At 37.2% G+C, this 19,997-nt stretch overlaps 2 protein-coding genes across 4 annotated transcripts in view; one reads left to right on the top strand and one right to left on the bottom strand.

Annotated features, from left to right (window-relative positions):
• Nucleotides 1-8,685, top strand: part of FBXL2 (F-box and leucine rich repeat protein 2) — a 65,481-nt gene extending 56,796 nt beyond the window's left edge. Inside the window, exons 12-15 of the mRNA XM_074988208.1 lie at nucleotides 2,123-2,167; nucleotides 2,900-2,956; nucleotides 8,092-8,304; nucleotides 8,546-8,685. Coding sequence (XP_074844309.1) covers nucleotides 2,123-2,167; nucleotides 2,900-2,956; nucleotides 8,092-8,304; nucleotides 8,546-8,653 — 423 coding nt within the window. The 3' untranslated portion in view covers nucleotides 8,654-8,685. The remainder of the gene's footprint in view (nucleotides 1-2,122; nucleotides 2,168-2,899; nucleotides 2,957-8,091; nucleotides 8,305-8,545) is intronic.
• A 4,012-nt stretch (nucleotides 8,686-12,697) lies between these two features.
• UBP1 (upstream binding protein 1) overlaps nucleotides 12,698-19,997 on the bottom strand; it is a 44,635-nt gene continuing 37,335 nt past the window's right edge. For all 3 annotated transcript variants that reach the window (XM_074988205.1, XM_074988206.1, XM_074988207.1), the window contains 4 exons: nucleotides 19,869-19,981; nucleotides 17,647-17,789; nucleotides 16,671-16,722; nucleotides 12,698-12,831 (listed from right to left, as the gene is read on the bottom strand). In XM_074988205.1, the coding sequence (XP_074844306.1) occupies nucleotides 12,794-12,831; nucleotides 16,671-16,722; nucleotides 17,647-17,789; nucleotides 19,869-19,981 (346 nt within the window). In that variant the 3' untranslated portion in view covers nucleotides 12,698-12,793. The remainder of the gene's footprint in view (nucleotides 12,832-16,670; nucleotides 16,723-17,646; nucleotides 17,790-19,868; nucleotides 19,982-19,997) is intronic.

The following is a 19,997-nucleotide window of genomic DNA, read 5'->3' as shown; positions in this document are numbered from 1 at the left end:
ATTACCCCTTGTTCTGCTATCTGACACCACTGAGAACAGTTTCTCACCCTCCTTGTTAGAGCTCCCCTTCAGGAAGTTGAAGGCTGCTATTAAATCATCTCTAAGTCTTCTCTTCTGTAAACTAAACAAGCCCAAATCCCTCAGCCTATCCTCATAGGTCTTGTGCTCCAGACCCTTAATCATTTTTGTTGCCCTTCGCTGAACCTGCTCCATTAAATCCACATCCTTTTTATACATATGTGATGTTCTGTCTTAATAATCATGGAGGTACCCGGTCAGATTTCTGTAGCCAAGAAGCAATGAGCCTCTGTTTCTTTTGCATGAAGAACAAAGTTGTGCTCAAAGCATCTCACCTTCCTGGATCTCAGAATTGTCTAGTGGATCACTTCAGGAGATTGTTCAGAAGAGATTACGAATGGTCCCTCAGACCTGACATACCAAAGTCCATTTTTCAGGAATGGACCTGGCCATCTCCTGACAGAACAGAAAACATCATCAGTTCTGTTTCAAGGCCAGCGTCAGTTCAGGGTCTGCATCAGATGCCTTTCTACAATCCTGAAAGGGGAAACTTTTAAATGCTCTCCCACCCCACACCCAGGATTGGTGGTGAGCTCTGGGCAAATGCAGACAGAATCATGCTGTTGTGATTTTGGTATCACCAGCCTGGCCTGAACAGCATCAGTTTTCAGACCCATTACACCTTTCAGTTTGAGATCCCATAATCCTCCTCCGAGTCCCAAACATGATGTTAAATGGTTAAGTGGTCAGCGCAAGGCTTACCAGTATGCTTACCAGTTAACTAGCTCTTGCTGGTGAACTCTGGAAGCAGCTAGCTGCACAGGGCTGGAGTAGCCCCAGCCCTGAAGGAGTCAGGCGGTGGAACTCTGTGGCTACAGTGGGACCTCATGGCTGCGGCAGGCTAGGTGGCAGGCCCTAAGTTAAACAGTTAACTGGTTAAATACTAGTGTTTAACCTGTTAACCATTCTAACATCCCGAGTTTCCCAGAGCCATGGCCAGACTGCATCAGAACCCTCTGGGCCTGCACCTGATTGCAACAGAGTAGTTCAACTACTGAGCATAACCAATGTGAATCATTCCATTGAATAACAGAATGCCCTCCATGAGGCAGCGTTCCCTGTAAGCTGAGCTCTTGCGCGGCCACCCAGGAGGGATTCAGATGCTATTCAGGTGATAGCAGAACACCCACATCTGGCAGCATGTGTTTCTACTCGTAGTGCACATTCTCACATGCCTGAGTGCACATAACAAAATTTATTCTGCATGTGGATGGAAAACATTAGAGGGAACAGCCATCAGGTACACATCATAAAAAGGAAGAGGTTCTATGTGTGATCCCAACAGAAAGGTTGTTCTTCCTTCAATTTATTCTTCACTACCTCTTTCACCTAAAGGAGAAATGTCTTTCTATCAGTGCCCTGACTGGCTGCTATCTTCCCCCTTTTCATCTACAGGAGAGTGGAATGCTATTTTCCTCAACCCTGTGACTATGAAGTTCTTGGAAGGTTTGGGTAGGCTTTTCCCAACTATTTGAGATCCAACTCTATTTTGGGATCAGACTCCTTTGAATTGCTTACAGGGAAATGGACATGTGCGAGTACATAAAAAAGAAAATACACTTCCAGACTTATGCAGTACCTGTTTTTCTTTGACATGTGGTGCATATGTTCTTTCCACAAGCCCCAGTCTTTTTCCTTTTACATCTGTGGCAGAGCAAATACTTAGTTCCAGAATAAAGGAACTAAGGGAGGAATTGGGGCAGCTCTGCATTTTCATACTTTTAGCTAGCAGCATGAATGTACAGAAGTCAAGATTCCTGCTCCAACAGGTCATGCCAAAGTGGTACGGACATGTGCAATGCATCTCAAGTAACATGAGTTACTGAAGAAGTACATAACCATTTTTATAATGGCAAAAGCTTGCTTGGCTGTGTGGAATGGTAATAATCAAATGTTTTCTCCCTTTTGTCTTTGTCTCAATATTAATGGTGATTTAGTTATGACCGCCAGTTAGAATTCAAGATCAAACTGTCACCTTTCCCATTACTTATGGTGTGGGGTTTTATTTATGTTTGTTTGTTTCTTTCTTTCTTTAATTTTTTAGAATTGCCATGAACTGGAAAAGATGGACTTAGAAGAATGCATTCTGGTGAGAATTGGTTTTACAAGGAATATTCATCATAGGTCATAAGAATATGTAAAGCCATTCAGAATATCAGTGCCTTGGGGTTTTTTATTTTTTACTAATATGTGGAATTCTAAAGTCTAATATTTCTGATAGGAAATGCAGATAATTATTGGGAGGTGTGTAAAAAGGAGAATTTAAAGACAAACATTTATCCATTTCCCAGAGGACTATCCAGTTAGATCAGTGTCTATCAGAACCTTCATCTGACAAAGAGAAATGCCTAATTGTGAACTTGTTGTTTAAGATATCAAGTGATAAACATGTGCAAAGGAACAAAATGTGCCAGGATTTCCTGGAACTTTAAGGTCTTCAGAAGTATCTGTTGAAAAAAAGGTAGTATTTTTTTTTTCCCATGTCACTTCTCTGAAAAGGACAAGGTGACATAAACTTATCCAAATAGCTTTGTGGTAGATTCAATTGTTGGCTCAGCATGTAGTGATTGTTTTCCTGAAACAGCTACATTTAAAGCTCTTTCTCCCTCTGTTCATCTGAAATTCTGGGAGAGGAGACTACTTCATTTTTTTATCCACTCTATGGACTAGAAGGGTCTGAACAGAATAAAATTAAACTCAAGCATACATGTTCTGCTACTTAAACTAAGTGGATTTTTTCAGCTAGTCATCTCTGTTATGCATAAGCCAATCTATAACTTTGTACTTATGTAGCCAATTGTATGGTTTCTTCTCTTCCCAGATAACAGATAATACGTTGATACAACTTTCCATTCACTGTCCTAAACTCCAGGCATTGGTAAGTTTAATTCTTATAATGTATTTATCAATGACTTTTTTTTTTTTATGAAATCCATGCAAATAAAGGATTGGGTCTCGGAGTGTAGCTGTTAGGCTTTTGTTGTGTGACAGAGCTGTATAATGTATACTTTTTTACAAAAATATGTTTTTAATTATTCTTATTTCTAATACTGTTTTTAAATATGGCATCAAGGTACTCTAAGTTGAGTCAAAGCAAACCGTGAATCCCAAGATAATCAGAAACATGGCTTATATGTTATAATGAGCCTGTAAATCATCCTTTTCTTGTGAGCAGTTAGTCAAATTAAAAAGCAACATAAGACAGTTTAAAATATTTAAAGATGCTCTATTACGTATTTTACATCTAAAGATTTTTTTAAAGTCATAAAGAGATTTGCCTTTAAAAGGAATTGTATTCACTGCATTGTACAGAATAACCCTCCCATCCCATTCCTAGGCCATAAATTCTGCAGTGTATGTTTTAGTTCTGTGAATGAAGTAATTACCAGCCAGACAAGGAACCGTTTACTTGTGAGTCCTTATAGGAACATGTTTGCTTCCATGGGCCATGGTATTGAAAATGGCTTCAGTCCTATCTTTGAATTTTCATAGGCTCATTTACATAATTTATTTTAAAATCTGGGACAGTCAGTCCAAAATCTTTATTGGCTTCTCATTGAACAGTAGATATATAATTTAGAAATCCCATTCAGCAGAGGGAATTATTTTGCAAAGCAATACTGTTCAATTTGGTAGGGTCATTATAGCCTTACTTAGACTGTGTCAAGCTATTCATCTGTTTGGTATGATTGGAAATGTTTTTGGTTTTTTTTGTTTTTTTTATAGAGAACTTGATAAAGCCATCTGTCTTTGTAGTGGGGGATAATATGCTGTAGCATGCTTTACTTGAAATGGACAGGAACGATTAGGAATAAAACTAGATTTAGGAATCAAAGTGAATGGAGAGGAGTGATTACTACAGATCACCGCATTCCATTCTTTTTGTTATCATCATCCCATTCATAATCAGTCCTCAGGTATAGGCAAGATTTTTTTTTTCACCTACTGTGTCACAGTGCAGCAAAGGAGATGTTGTAATCAGCAGCTACAGTCTATGGATGTTATTCCTCCTTTAACACTCCATTTTGCAGGTAATAGGATTGTAATATCCTATTCCTTGGGCAGCTGCTGCTGACTTACAGAGAGGTCAGAGAACATCAGCTGAGAACTGCTACAATGTTAATATAGATTACAGTACAGAAGCCATGTGCTCCCTGGTGGTTTGGTTTGTAGTACAAGGTGAATTGGAAAAAATTTAAAAAGACCAATTTTATCTGCATTTTTAATTAATTCAGTTTAGCTATGCTGTGAACTCTTTGTTGATTGCTTTTCATGAACATTAATTCAGTTGATCTTTTGTGGCACCAATATTTACAAAGTGCATTTCAGAGTTTCTGAAATCCAATTTTAAATTCACCTGCATTTGTACTGGAAATGTTTGCTTACAAAACAAATCAGGGAACAGAGACTCCAGACTTGCTTGGCAAAGTTCAAACACACTTTATATTATCAATTTGTAAAAGTTCAAAAGAATTTGACAGTTTTATGTGAAATTATTCAACAGAAACATAAGAACAAATTGTAATTTGCCCATGGATATTCCATCAGAAAAAAATCTCATCAGTTGTTTCATTTATACTGTTTAACAATTTATTGTTCAGCAGCATTTATTTCTAAATAGTGAACAAAAAGTTGATCAGCCTGCTTTATTCTAAGATTTTAAATTATAAACCTGTTACTTCCTACCTTGCTATCTATTTCCACCAGATTTATCAAGTTTGAAGTACCTTGTACTTTAATACAGAATATTACAATTAGTAAGTTTGCTTCATGAGGTTTGTGAACTTAGATGTACATCCTGTGTTACTTTATTCGGTTTTAAGTCACTGGAGTAAAATCTCTCAGGAACGCTGAATTTTATAAGCTGCTTACTTCCTAGGATGTGAAATTCTCTTAATTAGCCAATAGACTGATACAATAGCCAAAAGGTCAGATTTGTCTTCATATAAGCTTCCTTCCTTCCTTCAAACCACAGGTGTTATAAATAGACTTTGTGGGTGAGGCACAAATCTCCCTGCTTTTAACCCTTAGACTCCTGATAATTTCCAGGCTGCCAGCTCCATAAGTGCTTAGGAGGATATGCATACAAAGAAAAGTCAAACAAGAGGTTTAAAACATCCGAAGACTTGACAGGAGCAAAGCGCATAAACACAGACCTTAAGATAAAAGATGTGACAGGAGCCAGCACTTTCATGTTGTGACCATTTTTAAAAAAAAATATGCATATATTACATGATGTGCTAATATAAAACCCATTACTAATACTACACTCTTGGGTGAAGAGAATGAAAACACAACATGAAGCATTTGGAATGGAAACATGGTGATGGTTTTGTGGAGAAGTGGATGTAATCCCTCTTCTCTCTATCAGACTCATTCAGTGAGACTTCTAGAGCTGGAACATTCTGAGTCCTCCATGTCTTTCATGTGTCTGTTCTTCCTTTGCAACTTAAAGGAGGAAAACAGACAAGAAGGAAGTTAATATTAAAAGATGTATATAGGGCAGAAGGCCCCCGGAATGTCCAAATTGTCTTTTTGTTTGTCAGAGAGCTGGGGTAAAGGAGAAGGCTCCAACTGCGGGTCTCCCCACCCCCTGGCTGGGGATTCCATGGCTGGCTCTGTCCCCCTCCCGCGTAAACCTGAGAGAAGCTCATTTTAAATGCACGTATCTCAGGGAAGTACTGTACAGCTATTGACAAAAATGCTGCATTCTGTCGATTTACTAACAACAGAACGCCCTTGGGAACGTGGATGCTCTGCAGGTTTTGTTGATAAAATGGCTGTTTTGCCGACAAAACCTAGTCTAGACATAGCCTCAGTGCCTTACTGTTTTTAAAATTTAGTGAGTTGCATGTTGATTTTTTTAAAATTGGCTTATGTAGTTGTGCAGGGGGAGGAGGGAGTGTGAACTACTGCAGGCACAGAGAAGGTGGGAGCATAATCAAACTAGTTTGAGAACCACTGATTTTTAAAATTATCAGTGCAAATCATGGTTTAAACCTTGACTGACTTAATTGGTTTTAATTGCTGAACAGAATTTTTAAATGTACACATACATATCACAAAAGGTTCATAAGGGTACCAATAAAGGTTGGTCACCATTAAAATTTTATTTGCAACTATAGGTTTTACCTTAAAGTAGGTATTTCTTTTTGTGAATCAAATGGATACGGGTGTTTTTTTTTATACACCTTTATATAATCAATTATTGAGTTTAACTTACCTTTATTCAGACTATTAATCTTTACATTTTTGTTAGAATATGATGATCAATGCTATTGCTACTTACAGGGTGGTTAGTTTTTAACTTATTGTATGTAGTGTAGTTGTAAGCTGTGTTGGTCTGAGGATCTGAGAGACACAAGATGGGTGAGATAATATCTTTCAGTGGACCAACTTCTGTTTGTGAGGGAGATGAGCTTTTAAGGCACAATGAAATATACTACCTCATCCACCTTCTTTAATTTTTAACTTGTCAATCTCTATTTGAATGGAATTTCACATTGAATTAAAATATTTTAAAAAATTAAGTAAAACTAACAAGTGTATCAGTTACATTTATCAAAACGTTTTCTATTTAAAACTGATTTTTTAAATAAGTACCACCTGTAGTTAGTAACCAGATTTCAATTCCTTATGCCCTTAAGATTTTTAGAACTGACACATCTCAGCCTTTCATACCTAATTATTATTCATTTGTTAGAAGAGGAAAACAAGTCTTCCTGCTTTACCAACTTTCAGGCTTTTTTTTAACTTTGTATGACTCAACCCTTGAACTGAGCTAGTTGAATAAACTGAATTGAAGCCAATAATCTGCAGAAGAGGCTATTGCTGTCAAAAATTGGCAACTGCTTTAACAGACTCTGGTTCCAGATTCTTAACCAGTGATTTCCAGCACTTCCGGTGTTTGACTTTCTTTAACTCTTGGCAGAAAACATACTACTTAATGTAATTTGTGTATTGACTTAGGTCATTTCAAATAGACTTAATAGGTTATTTAAAAACATGTTTAATTTAAATTAATAAAATCCCAGTGTAGTTACACCTTCAGTAACTGGTGTCAGTCAGACCCTGTTGGAAAAGGTGTAGTTTTATGAGTGAAAGAAAAGGTTGAGAACATGCTCCAAGAAGTAGCCACTTTAGCTTAGTAACTGTGGGTCTTTGAGGTGATTGCTTGCATGGATTCATAATATGCCCTAATACCTTCATGTACTGTTCATGCGGCATATCACAGATATTGGTGTAGGTAGCTTATTCTGCAAGACACCTAGCACTTTTGAACTTGACCCCTGATTTTTCCAAGGTGCCGAAGTGCCTGTGGCTTCTGAAGAATTGAGTTTAGCGCTGCAGAAAAATCTATTGTTTTTCATACAGAAATTGTACACTTGCAGGTTTGAAAGAGTAGAGTGTGCTCTCCGAGAACACTTTCCTTCATTTTCTAAAGTCAGCATCAGGCATTGTACATGTGTAACTTTGTCCCTTATTTTGAGTAAATGTACACTCATTGTGGAAGATCAGCCACTTATCCTGCAGGATACCATTTTGCGCATGTGTGAAACAGCCCATTCCAGGGTCAATCTCGACTCCGGAACTCCTTGCGAACCACAAGGATTAATGAGTGCCTATGGGAGAAGCATTCCCATCAGCATTCTGCAGTGAGGACAGGGATGAACATCGATGGCTGCAAAATTGATTTTGGTATGCGATTGGGGTATCTGAAATTGCGTAGCAGACATTGGTATTCAAGTTAAGTGTAGACCCCCCCCCCCACCCTTAAGACATGTTGCTCCTATTGGGAGCTGCCTTTTCTGCTCTCCAGGTTGAAGGAGATAACGTTTTAAATATGCCTCTTTACTTCTGCAAAAGGGTGAGTAATGAAATGGCACAAACAAGATTAAGTATTTTGAACATGGTAACACAGTCACCTGAGGTTGTTCCTAGTCCTCATCTTTTTTCCACTAGAGAGATGTCCTTTTAAAATTAGTATTAAAATAAGTTTGTTTTGTCTTGCAGAGCTTATCTCACTGTGAACTGATCACAGATGATGGGATTCTACATCTGAGCAACAGTACCTGTGGTCATGAAAGGCTACAGGTCCTAGAGTTAGACAACTGTCTTCTGATAACTGATGTGACTTTAGAGCACCTGGAGAACTGCCACAACTTGGAGAGAATTGAGTTATATGACTGTCAGCAGGTCACACGAGCAGGAATCAAAAGAATAAGAGTATGTGCTTTTGTCATTTGTGTAATCAAGGGAGATTGAACATAGACTGAGCTAGAGTATTGTGTGCAGAATTTTTCTTTATTTTTGGTGTTGCAGAATACCCCCAGGAGTAGATAAATAATATGAGCAGGAAGAAGAGTTTTGACAGGACTGTGATGTGTCAGCTGTAGTTTGGTTTTGCTTTTCAGATTTACTGGTTACCTTTTTCTTCTCCATTAAAATGCACAATTTTCATCCACAGGCTCATTTACCTGATGTGAAAGTTCATGCCTACTTTGCTCCAGTTACACCACCACCTTCTGTAGGTGGTAGTCGACAGCGACTCTGCAGGTGCTGTATTATTCTTTGATGGTAGGCGCATCAGGCTAAGGAAGAGGAGTCATTTGATTCGGGAAATAAAGACTGCAAGCGGTGTGCACTGTCAGTTACTTAACTGCCATAAGTGTGATGTCAGAGTCATCCAATTTTGTGCCGATACTGACTTGAAGAAAGGTGTTTTTGCAGGTAAAAATGTTGTGTGGATGTGGAGTAACTGATGCTTTTTTTATTACATCACTCCACCATCCTTGCTGTTATGACAATCATAGTGTCATTTTCTGATGTGGATTTGGGTATTGCAGAATTGCAAATGCTCAGTGGAAAGCCCCAACACTAAGTCTCCCTGATTATTATTCCTATTTGTAAACAGTCAGTGTAAAAAAAATTCAGGGTCTCTTAAGCATGTGAATCCAAACAGCTGTTGTAAAATACACATCACTAATTACATCATCAGGTTTAAGGAAACATCTGCTTTAGCAGAAGTTGATCAAAAAAGGGAGAGCAATCATGGAAGAGAGCTTCCTGATCCACTGCAGCTTATTTTTGAAGGAGGCAGTACATCTTAAGGTAGCTATTTAATTTTAGCTTTGTTAGGTACAAAACAACACTCCTAAAATAGTTGAATGGTCTGTACAGAGCATTTCTCTGAAGTGTTGTCAAATTGGTTAGGGTAAGAAGAGATACAGCACAGTTTGTACCCTGTATACAGGGCATCTTTTTGTATGCTTTAGCTGAGTAGGTAAAACTGTTTACTGCAGTCTGAAAGGATATCTGTGGTGCTTATACCTTTCCCATTGCCATGGGATCTCCCCATTTACTTCTAAATAGCAGGTTGTGGGTGGGAGATACTTGCCTTATGTACAGAGATAAAATTTGCCCTAAGCCACATCCAAAACTTAGACTGAGCAAGAAAGTGAATGCTGGACCCCAGCATCCCAGCCAGGACCCTGCTTGGCGGTTATCAACCTCTAGGGGTCCACAGGAGTCTGCCAATATGAAATAATTTAACTGAGTTGGCATGGTTGAGCAGAGATCCATTACAAACCTAGAGGAGTTTTAAAAATAGAAGCCAAAGTTTTTAGAAACTACAAGCATTTAACACAATTACATTGAAAAAACATTAACAGTGGCAGGGTGACATCACTAGGGCCAGAATTTTAACTGTAGATGTAAGCCTTCTACAAAGGAGGGTAAAATCAATGTAAACTTGTAAGTCTCAGGAGTACCATTTTTATATTAAGCCACAAACTGTTGGTGTGCACATCACCTCTACATGTGTCTATATGCTCATTTTAGGTACTCAGGCTCATCAGTAACCCTTTAAAGGAAAACAAAGATTGGTCAACTGATGCATCAGTTTCAGGCCTTGAACCCTTGGTAATTTTTCAGTAGAGTTTTGCAAACAGGCCACCCCTACTGGAACTACTGCTTACCATTAATGGGGATATGTGAAGTTGCTGGCAAAAACATGGTGGGATGCAGATGGCAGCGTGTACATTTATATCTTCCCTTTAAAACCTGATCTTAAATTGGAATGTTTTTAGAACTACATATTTCAAAGGCTAGGTCTACTCTGGGTTGAAAAGTTGATTTAAGATATGCAACTCCAGCTTCAACAATTGTGTAAGCTGGACATACCATACATTGTTTTTTTTTTTTTTTCCTGGCTGTCCCTACAACAGGAGAAATTCTCCCATCCATGTCCCTTGCTACAGTGAGGAGTATCAGGGTTGATGGTAGAACCCTGGAGGGTTTGATTTAGAGCACATGCCCACTAGGTGCACTAAATGAAACCCCAGAAGATCAGCCATGATAGGTTTGATCTTCCAGTAGGTATAGACATACCCAATGAGTAAATGTGAAAATTTAAGGCAGCTTTTTACTGCTGCATTTCTGGTGTATGCCAATCTGTAGAATTGGAGATAAGTGAAAATCTACATTAATACTGCATGAAGAACTAGTAGTATTAAACTTGGGGGTGGGGTGGTTCAGGTCTGTAGCAAGAGTAAATATTTCTGGATTAGTTTTCATATTATGAATACACATGTGGTAGCAAGAGTTCCATTTAGATTTATGGAATTTTCATAGCAGAATGTTGAGGGAAGATCAAAATTAAATGTGAAACTCAGTGAAGCTTGTCAAAATGAGTAGTTGTGTGTTGCCTAAAGTTTTGGATCACTTTTATGGATCTTATTGTGAGGTTTTAAAGTTGTACAAAAACCCAATATTTAACATGCCTCCACTAAAAAAAAAAATAAAAACATTCAGCTGATACTTGAACTTTTGTTTCACTGATTTAAAAAATGGAGCACTGCATACTTTAAAAAAAATGAAATATGATTTGCAGAGGTTTTTGTCAAACTGAATTATCTGCTTTGAAATACATTGCTCCTATTTACAATGTTCTATTTTAGCAGGAAAAGAAGCACATTTACAAAATTATTGAAAAACATTTATTATACTTAAATTGAAATGTGTACATCTTAAAACAAAAGCAATTTGCTGGTGCCATAATTTAATTCCAATTTCAAGTGTGCTGGACAAACTATTATACAATTCCTTTAAAGTAACTAGTTTAGATATTTTCCAATCAAGAATTTTTGCGCTTTTATAAAACATTTCAGATTTGAAAATGGTTCTGCTGTAACAATTGTACATTCAATAAACTATGAAGACCCAACCACTATCCTGTCATGAGCAATTTATAGGCAGAAGACAGTCCAGTTTAAGTCCACAAAATTCCATTTTATCAGTGCAGAAAAACAGGGAAAAGTTTTCAGAATTGCTACAGCTGTATAAAGGCTCTCTATCTAAGCACTTAATTAGATAATATCAAAGCAGCCTTTTGCATGCTGTAGTAGTTTGTTCTCTAAATTTCACACATCACTCAAAACTTTCAAACTGATTGAAAGGGGATTTTTCTGCCTGTGAAAAATCTTTCAAGTACCTAATTAATCCATACAATAAACTTGTAAGTGGACATTAATATTCAATGTTTGAATTGCAGTGTCATACATTGGACAATTTCGAGGAAAAAAAATCCAAAAAGCACATTGCCTACTTCAAAGATAAGTATTTGGTCATATGAAAGAGGCACTGTAAAAAAATTTACAGCATCAATCTGAGAATGAAGAAATCAAATACCTGCCCATACAGAGCAATCATAGCAAGACATACCCGTTACTAAAGAGACTAAGTGGTGTACATTTAGTGTTTCTTGAGCAATGTAATTGACTGTACTTAAAGCTGTATTGCAGTCTGTTGGTGCCAATGGGTCAAATTCCTTTGTTAGCACATTTCCTCACCCTTCCCCCCATGCTTAATGGGAGCTTGTTTTTAAAACACACCATTTTAAAAAGCACGAAACCCCAAACAAAACAAAACAAAAAAAACACCCTGCCGCAGTGCTTCCTAGAGAAACTGGAAACTAAAAATTAAGGATGCATAGGCAATTCTTTTCCATTAAATTTGTCAAAAGCAGAACAATTACTTCGTACCCCATGGGATTTTTGTTAATCCTTTCAATAAGGTACTGTCGATAATGCAGTTTGCTGCATGCATATATTGCATCTGGCTAGGACTTATTAAAATCCTAATCTGGCATTTACATTTCTTACGTACACTCTTATACACAATTTACACAGGAAGCTGTTTTGACAGCTTTACTTTCAAAGACCCAACAACCTGATCACTATCACCTTTACTACTTGTCTCCACACAGATTACTATGTGCTCTGCTAACATCAAAAAATAAAAATCAGCATAAGGTACAAGCAAGTAATAGACAAACTGGCACAGCAAGGTAAATGCCCCAGAATAAGTTTACATTCATCTCCAAACTGGATACAGCACAATAGGAAAGCAATACTGCTTCTAGAAACTGTATCTACTGGCCATAATTTGCCTTATTTCAGTAAAGGGCAAGCACCTTTGCTTATATTGTCTTCCATGCCTGTACATAGGCTGTCATGGCATTATACCTCTTACGAGGACATGTAGCTATGGCAGTGATAAAGTTCATCTATCAAACAGCTCATTAGAAAGGTCTTGTGTTTTCAATATGAAACATTTGATATGGTGAAGTCCAATCCCAAGCGTTTTCAGATGTTCTTCGCCATTAAGTATGACTTCGTTCTGTATTGGCATATCAGTCCATTACCGCAATATGACATCACTTCAGAATTATATGGAAACCTTCACCATTTTCAGCTGTGGAGAAGGAGGACAGGTTTATACAGAAGAATGGCATCCCTTTAACCAAGGCCCCAGCCACAAAACTAAAATTCATATAAATTCTTAATCATATTAAAAAGCACACCTTTACTTGCTCATTTGATGCTGCTGTCATGAGACTATCTGATCTTTAGGGATAAAAACAGCAAACTTTAAGACATTCTGTATCACTTCCACCAATACTTTTAAGATAACTTGAGCTTAAGAGTCATTAGCACAGTAGTTGTCTATATGACATTCATTTCTAACACTTCCTTGTTCCCATTCATTTCATGCAGTCGTCCTACTTTTCTGTTTATCTGTCTTATCAGTTCTGACACACAACCAAGGAGTCCACTGCAACTGAAGTCACTGAAGCTTTTTTAGTGCTTAAACCTCATCTGTTCTAGAATGTGGTAGTCAACAAAACTGATAAATAATTTCAGGCTGATTCTATTTAAGGGATTGTTATTTTCAGTTATCTTAATTTTTTCAAGCAAATTGTTAGTGGTGGTTTCTTGGTTGTCTATAGCAACATTACCAACAGGGTCAGTTATCCATAAAGCAGGCAGATCAGTAAAACCAGGTGTTTGGATATATAGAGTAGGAGAGTAGCCCACAATGTCAGGATGAAGATAAGTAAGTGGACCTTGTGAAGCAATTGGCATAAATGCCAGAGGTGGTCAACTTCCATATCTAGTATAGACACAGTCAGAAATGCTATATAGGGAAGGAGGAAGGAAGCACTGAAAGGAGCAGTAGAGTGACTGGGAAGAAAAAGGAAGACATTATTCAGCACGCACACACAGCTGCCTGTATTCCCCCCACACTTTTGCCACAGAAAAACTGCCAAGGCTTGGGGACTATTTTGAAGAAATTATTCCTGAGTAAAAAAAGAAAAATGTGTCAAGCTGTGCAAAATGATGAAGCCGGGTCAAGTTGCAAGAATGAAAATTTCTTATGGGAGGAAATGATGTGGATATGCCTGAAGAACAATATGGATCAACTGATCAGTAACTTAAATACTTCACTTTGGGATGCATCATTTTTTAAAATTCAGTCTTTTAGTAGAAGTGTGATTTAACAAGTGTATTCCCAAGCTGTTTGCTGTGTTGGATGTTGCTAGGAAAAAAAGGGTTCTTAGCTAATCCTTATGACTTATTTTATTAGTTAACTAGATTTGGAATTTCACTCAAGTATAGGTCCAGAAAGCTGCAATAAATCTAAAGTTGCCAGTTGCTAATGTATGTAATAATACATGCCCCTTATTTTGGAAAATCGTGGCTACAGCCCACCAACAGAGATGTCGTAAGTTTATTCCCTATTTTACTTAACTCAGCTTTTCCCCACCCAATATTCTGAATAATAGACCAAGACAACGTGAGACGAACTACTCAAAATTGTTTTTGAATTTTGTTTCAAGATCCAATTTAAGCATAAGAGATGTCGAGTGTCTGGCTGCATCAACTTAGTCATCTGTTGATACTCTTAGCAGCACTGCTTCAGCTAAACATATTTCACACAACAAAGTATCAGTAGCAAGCAAAAGATTTCAGTCATCCAGTAAAACCACTGCTATGGGTGAATCTGTAGTAAGGATCAGCAAATACCAACAAGACACCAGAGACGAAAAGGCTGTTCAGTTCATTTATGCCACAAATTCTCACGTTAATAACAGCTTCACTGACATAGTCAAGTCCTTCCAACCAAGTTGCACTCCATCTGGTAGAACAAACCCTGGTGGAAGGTTGCTAGATAAAGTGTACGAGAAGGAACTCGAGCAGTATGCAAAAAATACTGATGGGAAAATGTGGCAGTTTAAGCCTTGATGGGTGGAACAATGTACACAATGATCTGGTAATATGCACCTGTGTGACAACAGTAGAGGGGGTTACACATCTTTCAGAAACAATAGATACATCTGGAAATGCCCACACAACCTAATATTTAAAAGACATGGCAGTGAAAGCTGTAATAAAAATTCAGTCACATGCACACTTTTGTCACTGACAGTGCTGCAAACATGGCAAAAATAAGAAGATACAAAAGGAACAGAAAGGGCAATATGCTCCTTAACAATGTATGGCTGCAGTGTCCATTTAATGCGTCTTTTAACCAAAGACTTAAGTATGTCTAAGCCAGGAATAAAAGAAAATTTTGAAATCACAAAATATTTCCACAACAACCAGTCTGCTTCAGCTTCACTTCAGGGAGCAGGAAGATCCAAATTAATTCTCCCTCAAAATGTTTAAGGGAACTCTGCAGTTAGATTGTGAAGAAATCTGTGATTAAACAGACAGAACTCTCTCCTCCAAAGTATTCAACACTGGCTAAAAAAGGAATATAGAGGATATGTGCAGTATATGGAAATTGACCATTGCCTTAAACTTCAGAGAAATTGCTGATGCCCTTGAAATTTGTAAGGCACTTCAAGAGAGACTGATGAAATGTCTCATGAGAAAGTTAAACTGCAGGGAACAAACAAGTGAATGGAGCAAAAAAGCTCATTTTCTTGCAAATATTCTTAACCTCAAATTTAAAGGTATTGCCTAACTTCTGAAGCTGCTGCTGCCATGGGCATCTCAAAATCCCTCCTCAGTTATGTCAATCAAATGTGCGTGTGTGAGATTTAATTCTATTTCTAATGTAGTATTACTGCATCTGTAGCTTGACACAGGTAGCAAATATTATGTACTATTTCCTAAATTAATAAAAATCAAATTAATGTACATCTTAGGTGTTGTAACATGCTGTGTTGAGCTGTAAATTAATACATTTTAGTGGTCATGTTTGCACCATTGTTTAAGAAATAGGTGAGGAAGCATCAAGGGGAAACTTGATTTAAAATGAGCCCACCTTTAGCATTGTTTGTAGTATGCAAAACTGTAAGGAATAAGGGGTCAAAATACACTGATTGAAGTGTGAAGAGACTGGAGCTATTGTATTCAACCAGTTCTATTATTCTGAAAATATTTGCAAGCCAACTAGCCACGCTCAAACAACCACCTGTGGCTAGAGTGTTGGACACCCCAAGTCTAGAGGCCAGGGATATGGTAGCAAGCTGGAAAGCAAGAAGAACTATGTACATCACATCAATCTAAACAAAAGTAGCCATGTGTGTTTTTTGTTTTTGTTTTTTTTAGAATTAGTTTTATAAATATGTGAAGTAGAACAGTCAACTAGAGTAGTTTGTGCCTAGATCACGAGAGTGATTAGTGCCAACCCTACTCCAAAACAACACTATTTGTTGACCTTTGGAAATCTCTCCTGCATTAAAGTGGACACAAATTCTTCTTAAAATGTTAGATCTCATAGAAACCTGGAATCTTTTTTTTTTTTAAATCATCCACTGTGGGTATTTCTATCTGTGAAACTTTTATACATCCACACAAAACTTTAAAGTAATGTTGCAATATCTTCAACACTGTTTATATTATTGGCTCCAATACAAACAGTGCTATAAAATCACAAAAGTCCTGGGAACTGTTAGTTTTAAATTGACATTTTTGGGATTAGATTTGGATCAGGTAACTTCACTGAAATTTGCAAGACAGATGTATGAGCATGAATTTATATCTAATAAGTAGTCTCCAGATAAAGCTTTGTCTAAAAGAAAGCATTGGCTATTTCATATTATAAAATCTCCTAATTTGGGGTTGAAAGGCACTGTTTTCTCCACTATTCCTCAAGTCACTTTACTTGGCTACAGTGTTACTTGTCCGTAGAAGCAACACCACAGGCGTGTCTATCAGAGATAAACACTGCCTCTGTTAAAATCAAGAAGCTATTTAGGCTAGTTTTCTCCCTTAGTATAAAAAAAAAAAAATAAAACATACCTTTTATTGTGGTGACTATGAAACAACTCTCATCTTGAAAATTCTGAACCATCTAGAAAGAAAATGGAGAGAGATTAAAATTTTGTACTATCTAGGTGGCACTCATATTGCTTGTTGGCCAAACTGATCCATTAAAATTTCCAAATAGTTACATAGAGCCTATTTTCACATTTTCTCACTACACATAGTAATACACAAAATATTCGTATAATGTACTAGATTTTCCCAAAAGAAGCTATTAAAATGTCATTATGTAAGGATGAGCATACTTTATAGATTACTTTATTTACATGATCACTACTTAAGTACTTCATGGGGACACAGACCTCAACCACACATTCCTGGAGTCCTTATGGAAATCACAACTAACAATGGCATTTAAACCTTGCTATTTGCATACTATGTTCCTTCAATGTGTATCTAGTCAAGATTAATTAATTTCATAATCAACTGCCCACGTAATCTCATTCCCATAATCTTTCAACTCCCACAATACTAATTGTGAGGAAGAGAGAAACAAAACAAAGCATCCTATAACTCTTAGATGTGTTGTTTACTGTTGCAAGATGAAAACTTCATATTACTACAGTTGATGTACAAGCAACACTGAATGTTCAAATATGAGTGGGACCTTATGCCAGTAGCGGCTTTGGTACTAGAATGTGGCTTAACCACTTGAACCAGAATCTGGTTAGAACACGTTCTACTTTGAGTTTTATGTAATGTTCTTTCAATCTTAGGGAGTGAAGAAAGGAGAACCTTAATTCAATGTATTTATTTAAAATGGCTTTGGTTCCAGTCACACTGACTATAGGACAAAAATAGGCATATGCTATGCAAGAGAAAGAAGGAGTGCTGCTCAGAGAAACTTAAAGAAAATATGGCTAAAACTTTTTTGAAATAAAACTTAAATAAAATGTCAGTTTTGAAATCAATTTAATAAAAGGAAACTTTTTAAACACAAAAATTTCATTACCTGATCACTAACGAGGATGTGGATACCAGTAGGACCCTGTCTGTAAACCTGATTGATCTGATGCAAAGGAATATTAAACACCAAAGCAAGTTTGCGAGTGACTTCTGAGGCTGCCATTTCTTCTAAGTAGATTGCATGATAAACTACAAGGGAAAAAAAATTTTTTAAAACTTTTAATAATTATTTTACTGGTTAGGTAAACATTCCTGTGAAACCAACTATGAAATTTACACCCCCACCCACTTAAATTTTCACCTTTTTTGCCCCCCATTACCTCTCTCAACAATGTTATGCTTTGCTTGGTAAACACTGATTCTTCCCATTCTCTTGTTCATTCATGTGCGCAAACAACTATGACATTTCCTTCCCATCTGTTTTCTCATCAGCATGATCAAGATTTCAGCTCAGTTCTAGAAATAAGGCTAGTTTGCATTTGTTTTGCTACTGAAACAACCTTCAAAGTATCCGTCAGGCAAAGTATAAGGCAACATGTATAAAAATCACCTTTAAAAATCTGTTTCAGTTCTGTAACAAAAATGACTAGAAAACTTTTTAAGTCATGACATTATCTACCATATTTTATTTTAAGGCAGATAATATATTTAGTCTAAATTACTAGGCTGTAATCACTTTGCTTACAAGGTTTGTTGCAAAGAAATCTCTCTAGAGTCCACCCAGATGATTTCCCTTTTAAACTCCCCCTTCAATTGTATATGGTTTGATGTGATTGTAAAAGTGAAGGTGTACAGCGAAACAAACAATGGTCAAAGTTGTTTCTTTTTCAAACAGTAGCATGGCTGTGGGAAGCTTATTGGTGGTTGTTGAATTGTACAGATTTATTTAACTGTGGATCCCCAGAGATGAAAATTAAAAAGCTTTATACCAATATGGCTTCAACAGTTCTGAACACTATTTGGTCAGATTTGCTGTACATGTCCCTGCAAATGCTCTGATAAATGAAGAGGTATAAATGTCTAGCAGTTACACATCTGGATATGTCCCTCCCTTGCCTTTTCTTCTTTCATAGCAATTTTGAACTGTGAATGTGTTGTCCAATTTAAATGAGACCACAGTTATTCAAGAGAAAGTTCTAGCTTATTTAACATAGGACATACACGCGATCCTCAGAATGCCCCAGGAATGGAGATGGAATGAAACATTATGAATGATCTAACACAATTGAACAGTGACTTTAATACAGCTTTGAAACATTACTATGCAGAAGAAAAACGTTGCTTCTCTTTTTACTATATTTGCCTTTGAGAAGAGTGGGGGAAGGGCCTCTACTGCCACGTGATTGCCTATTTCTGGTTCCAAAGAGGTGTGTGGTTGATTTTGGTCAGTTCATAACTGTCAGTTTTATTGTATGCCACATGAACACTCCCCTCTCTGCCCCAGTATCCTGGCTGGGAAGCTTCTAAGTGTTGGTGTATGATCTGCAGTTTGTCATACCCTCCCACCAGATATCCTGGGGAAAGTCACCACTCCCTGCAAAAAGCAATACAAGTGGAAGAGTAAGGTAAGTTTAGCTTCAAGTAGTGCCAGTGGCTCTAATAAATAGGAGCAATGTGGATTTACTTGTTTGTTACTGTGACTGCTGTGTAACGTACTCAGTTACATTCCCAATAGTGATGGTTTTCTGGCAGATAACAGTTCTGTTTCCATTAATGTACCATTCAGATATTTTCCCCTTATCAAACCATACTAGCTTCAAGTATATAAAGTCCTATCGTAAAAAGTAATTCAAATAGCTATGAAAATAAGTACCTTCAATTACATTTGTATATTCACCTAACGTGCATTTTTTGGCTGATGGCCATTGATCATTTGAGGGCTCATTTTATCCATGCAACAGAAAATATTTTTTCAAGTCACTTTTTATTCAATTTTCTGCTTTTAAAAGGTCTGACTTGTTCCACCACAGCAGCACATCTACCTTTTCTGGCTTAAAGTCTTAGAAGTACAGTCACCTCTGCAATGCTAAAGCAAATGCGACGTGTCACCATTAATCCACTTGCCTCTTCATACTAACTTTCTGGATACATTGTTATTGGTGCTCTGCACAGCAGTAAAGCCACAATTCTAGCAGTTTATAAGTTAGTCTAAACTATTACATTCCATTGAAAATCTATTCTTAGCTCCTCTTTTTCCTCTCCTCACATGTTTATTTCAAATCTTTCATTGCTCAGTAAGTCATGAAAAAGAACACCCAGTGCACACACCATATATTGCACCATTGCTGTGATCACCATTGGTTGCATCTTGCTGCCTTTCCAGTTGTATGCTCCTCAGTGGCTCCTGGCAGACATAGATTGTTAAACGGGGCCTAACAGACCTGCAATTTTAAAAGA

This window comes from Carettochelys insculpta, chromosome 2, assembly GCF_033958435.1.
Source record: "Carettochelys insculpta isolate YL-2023 chromosome 2, ASM3395843v1, whole genome shotgun sequence".
Lineage (NCBI taxonomy): Eukaryota > Metazoa > Chordata > Testudines > Carettochelyidae > Carettochelys > Carettochelys insculpta.
The sequence above is the reverse complement of the archived record's forward strand: the minus strand, read 5'-3'. Positions and strand labels throughout refer to the sequence as shown.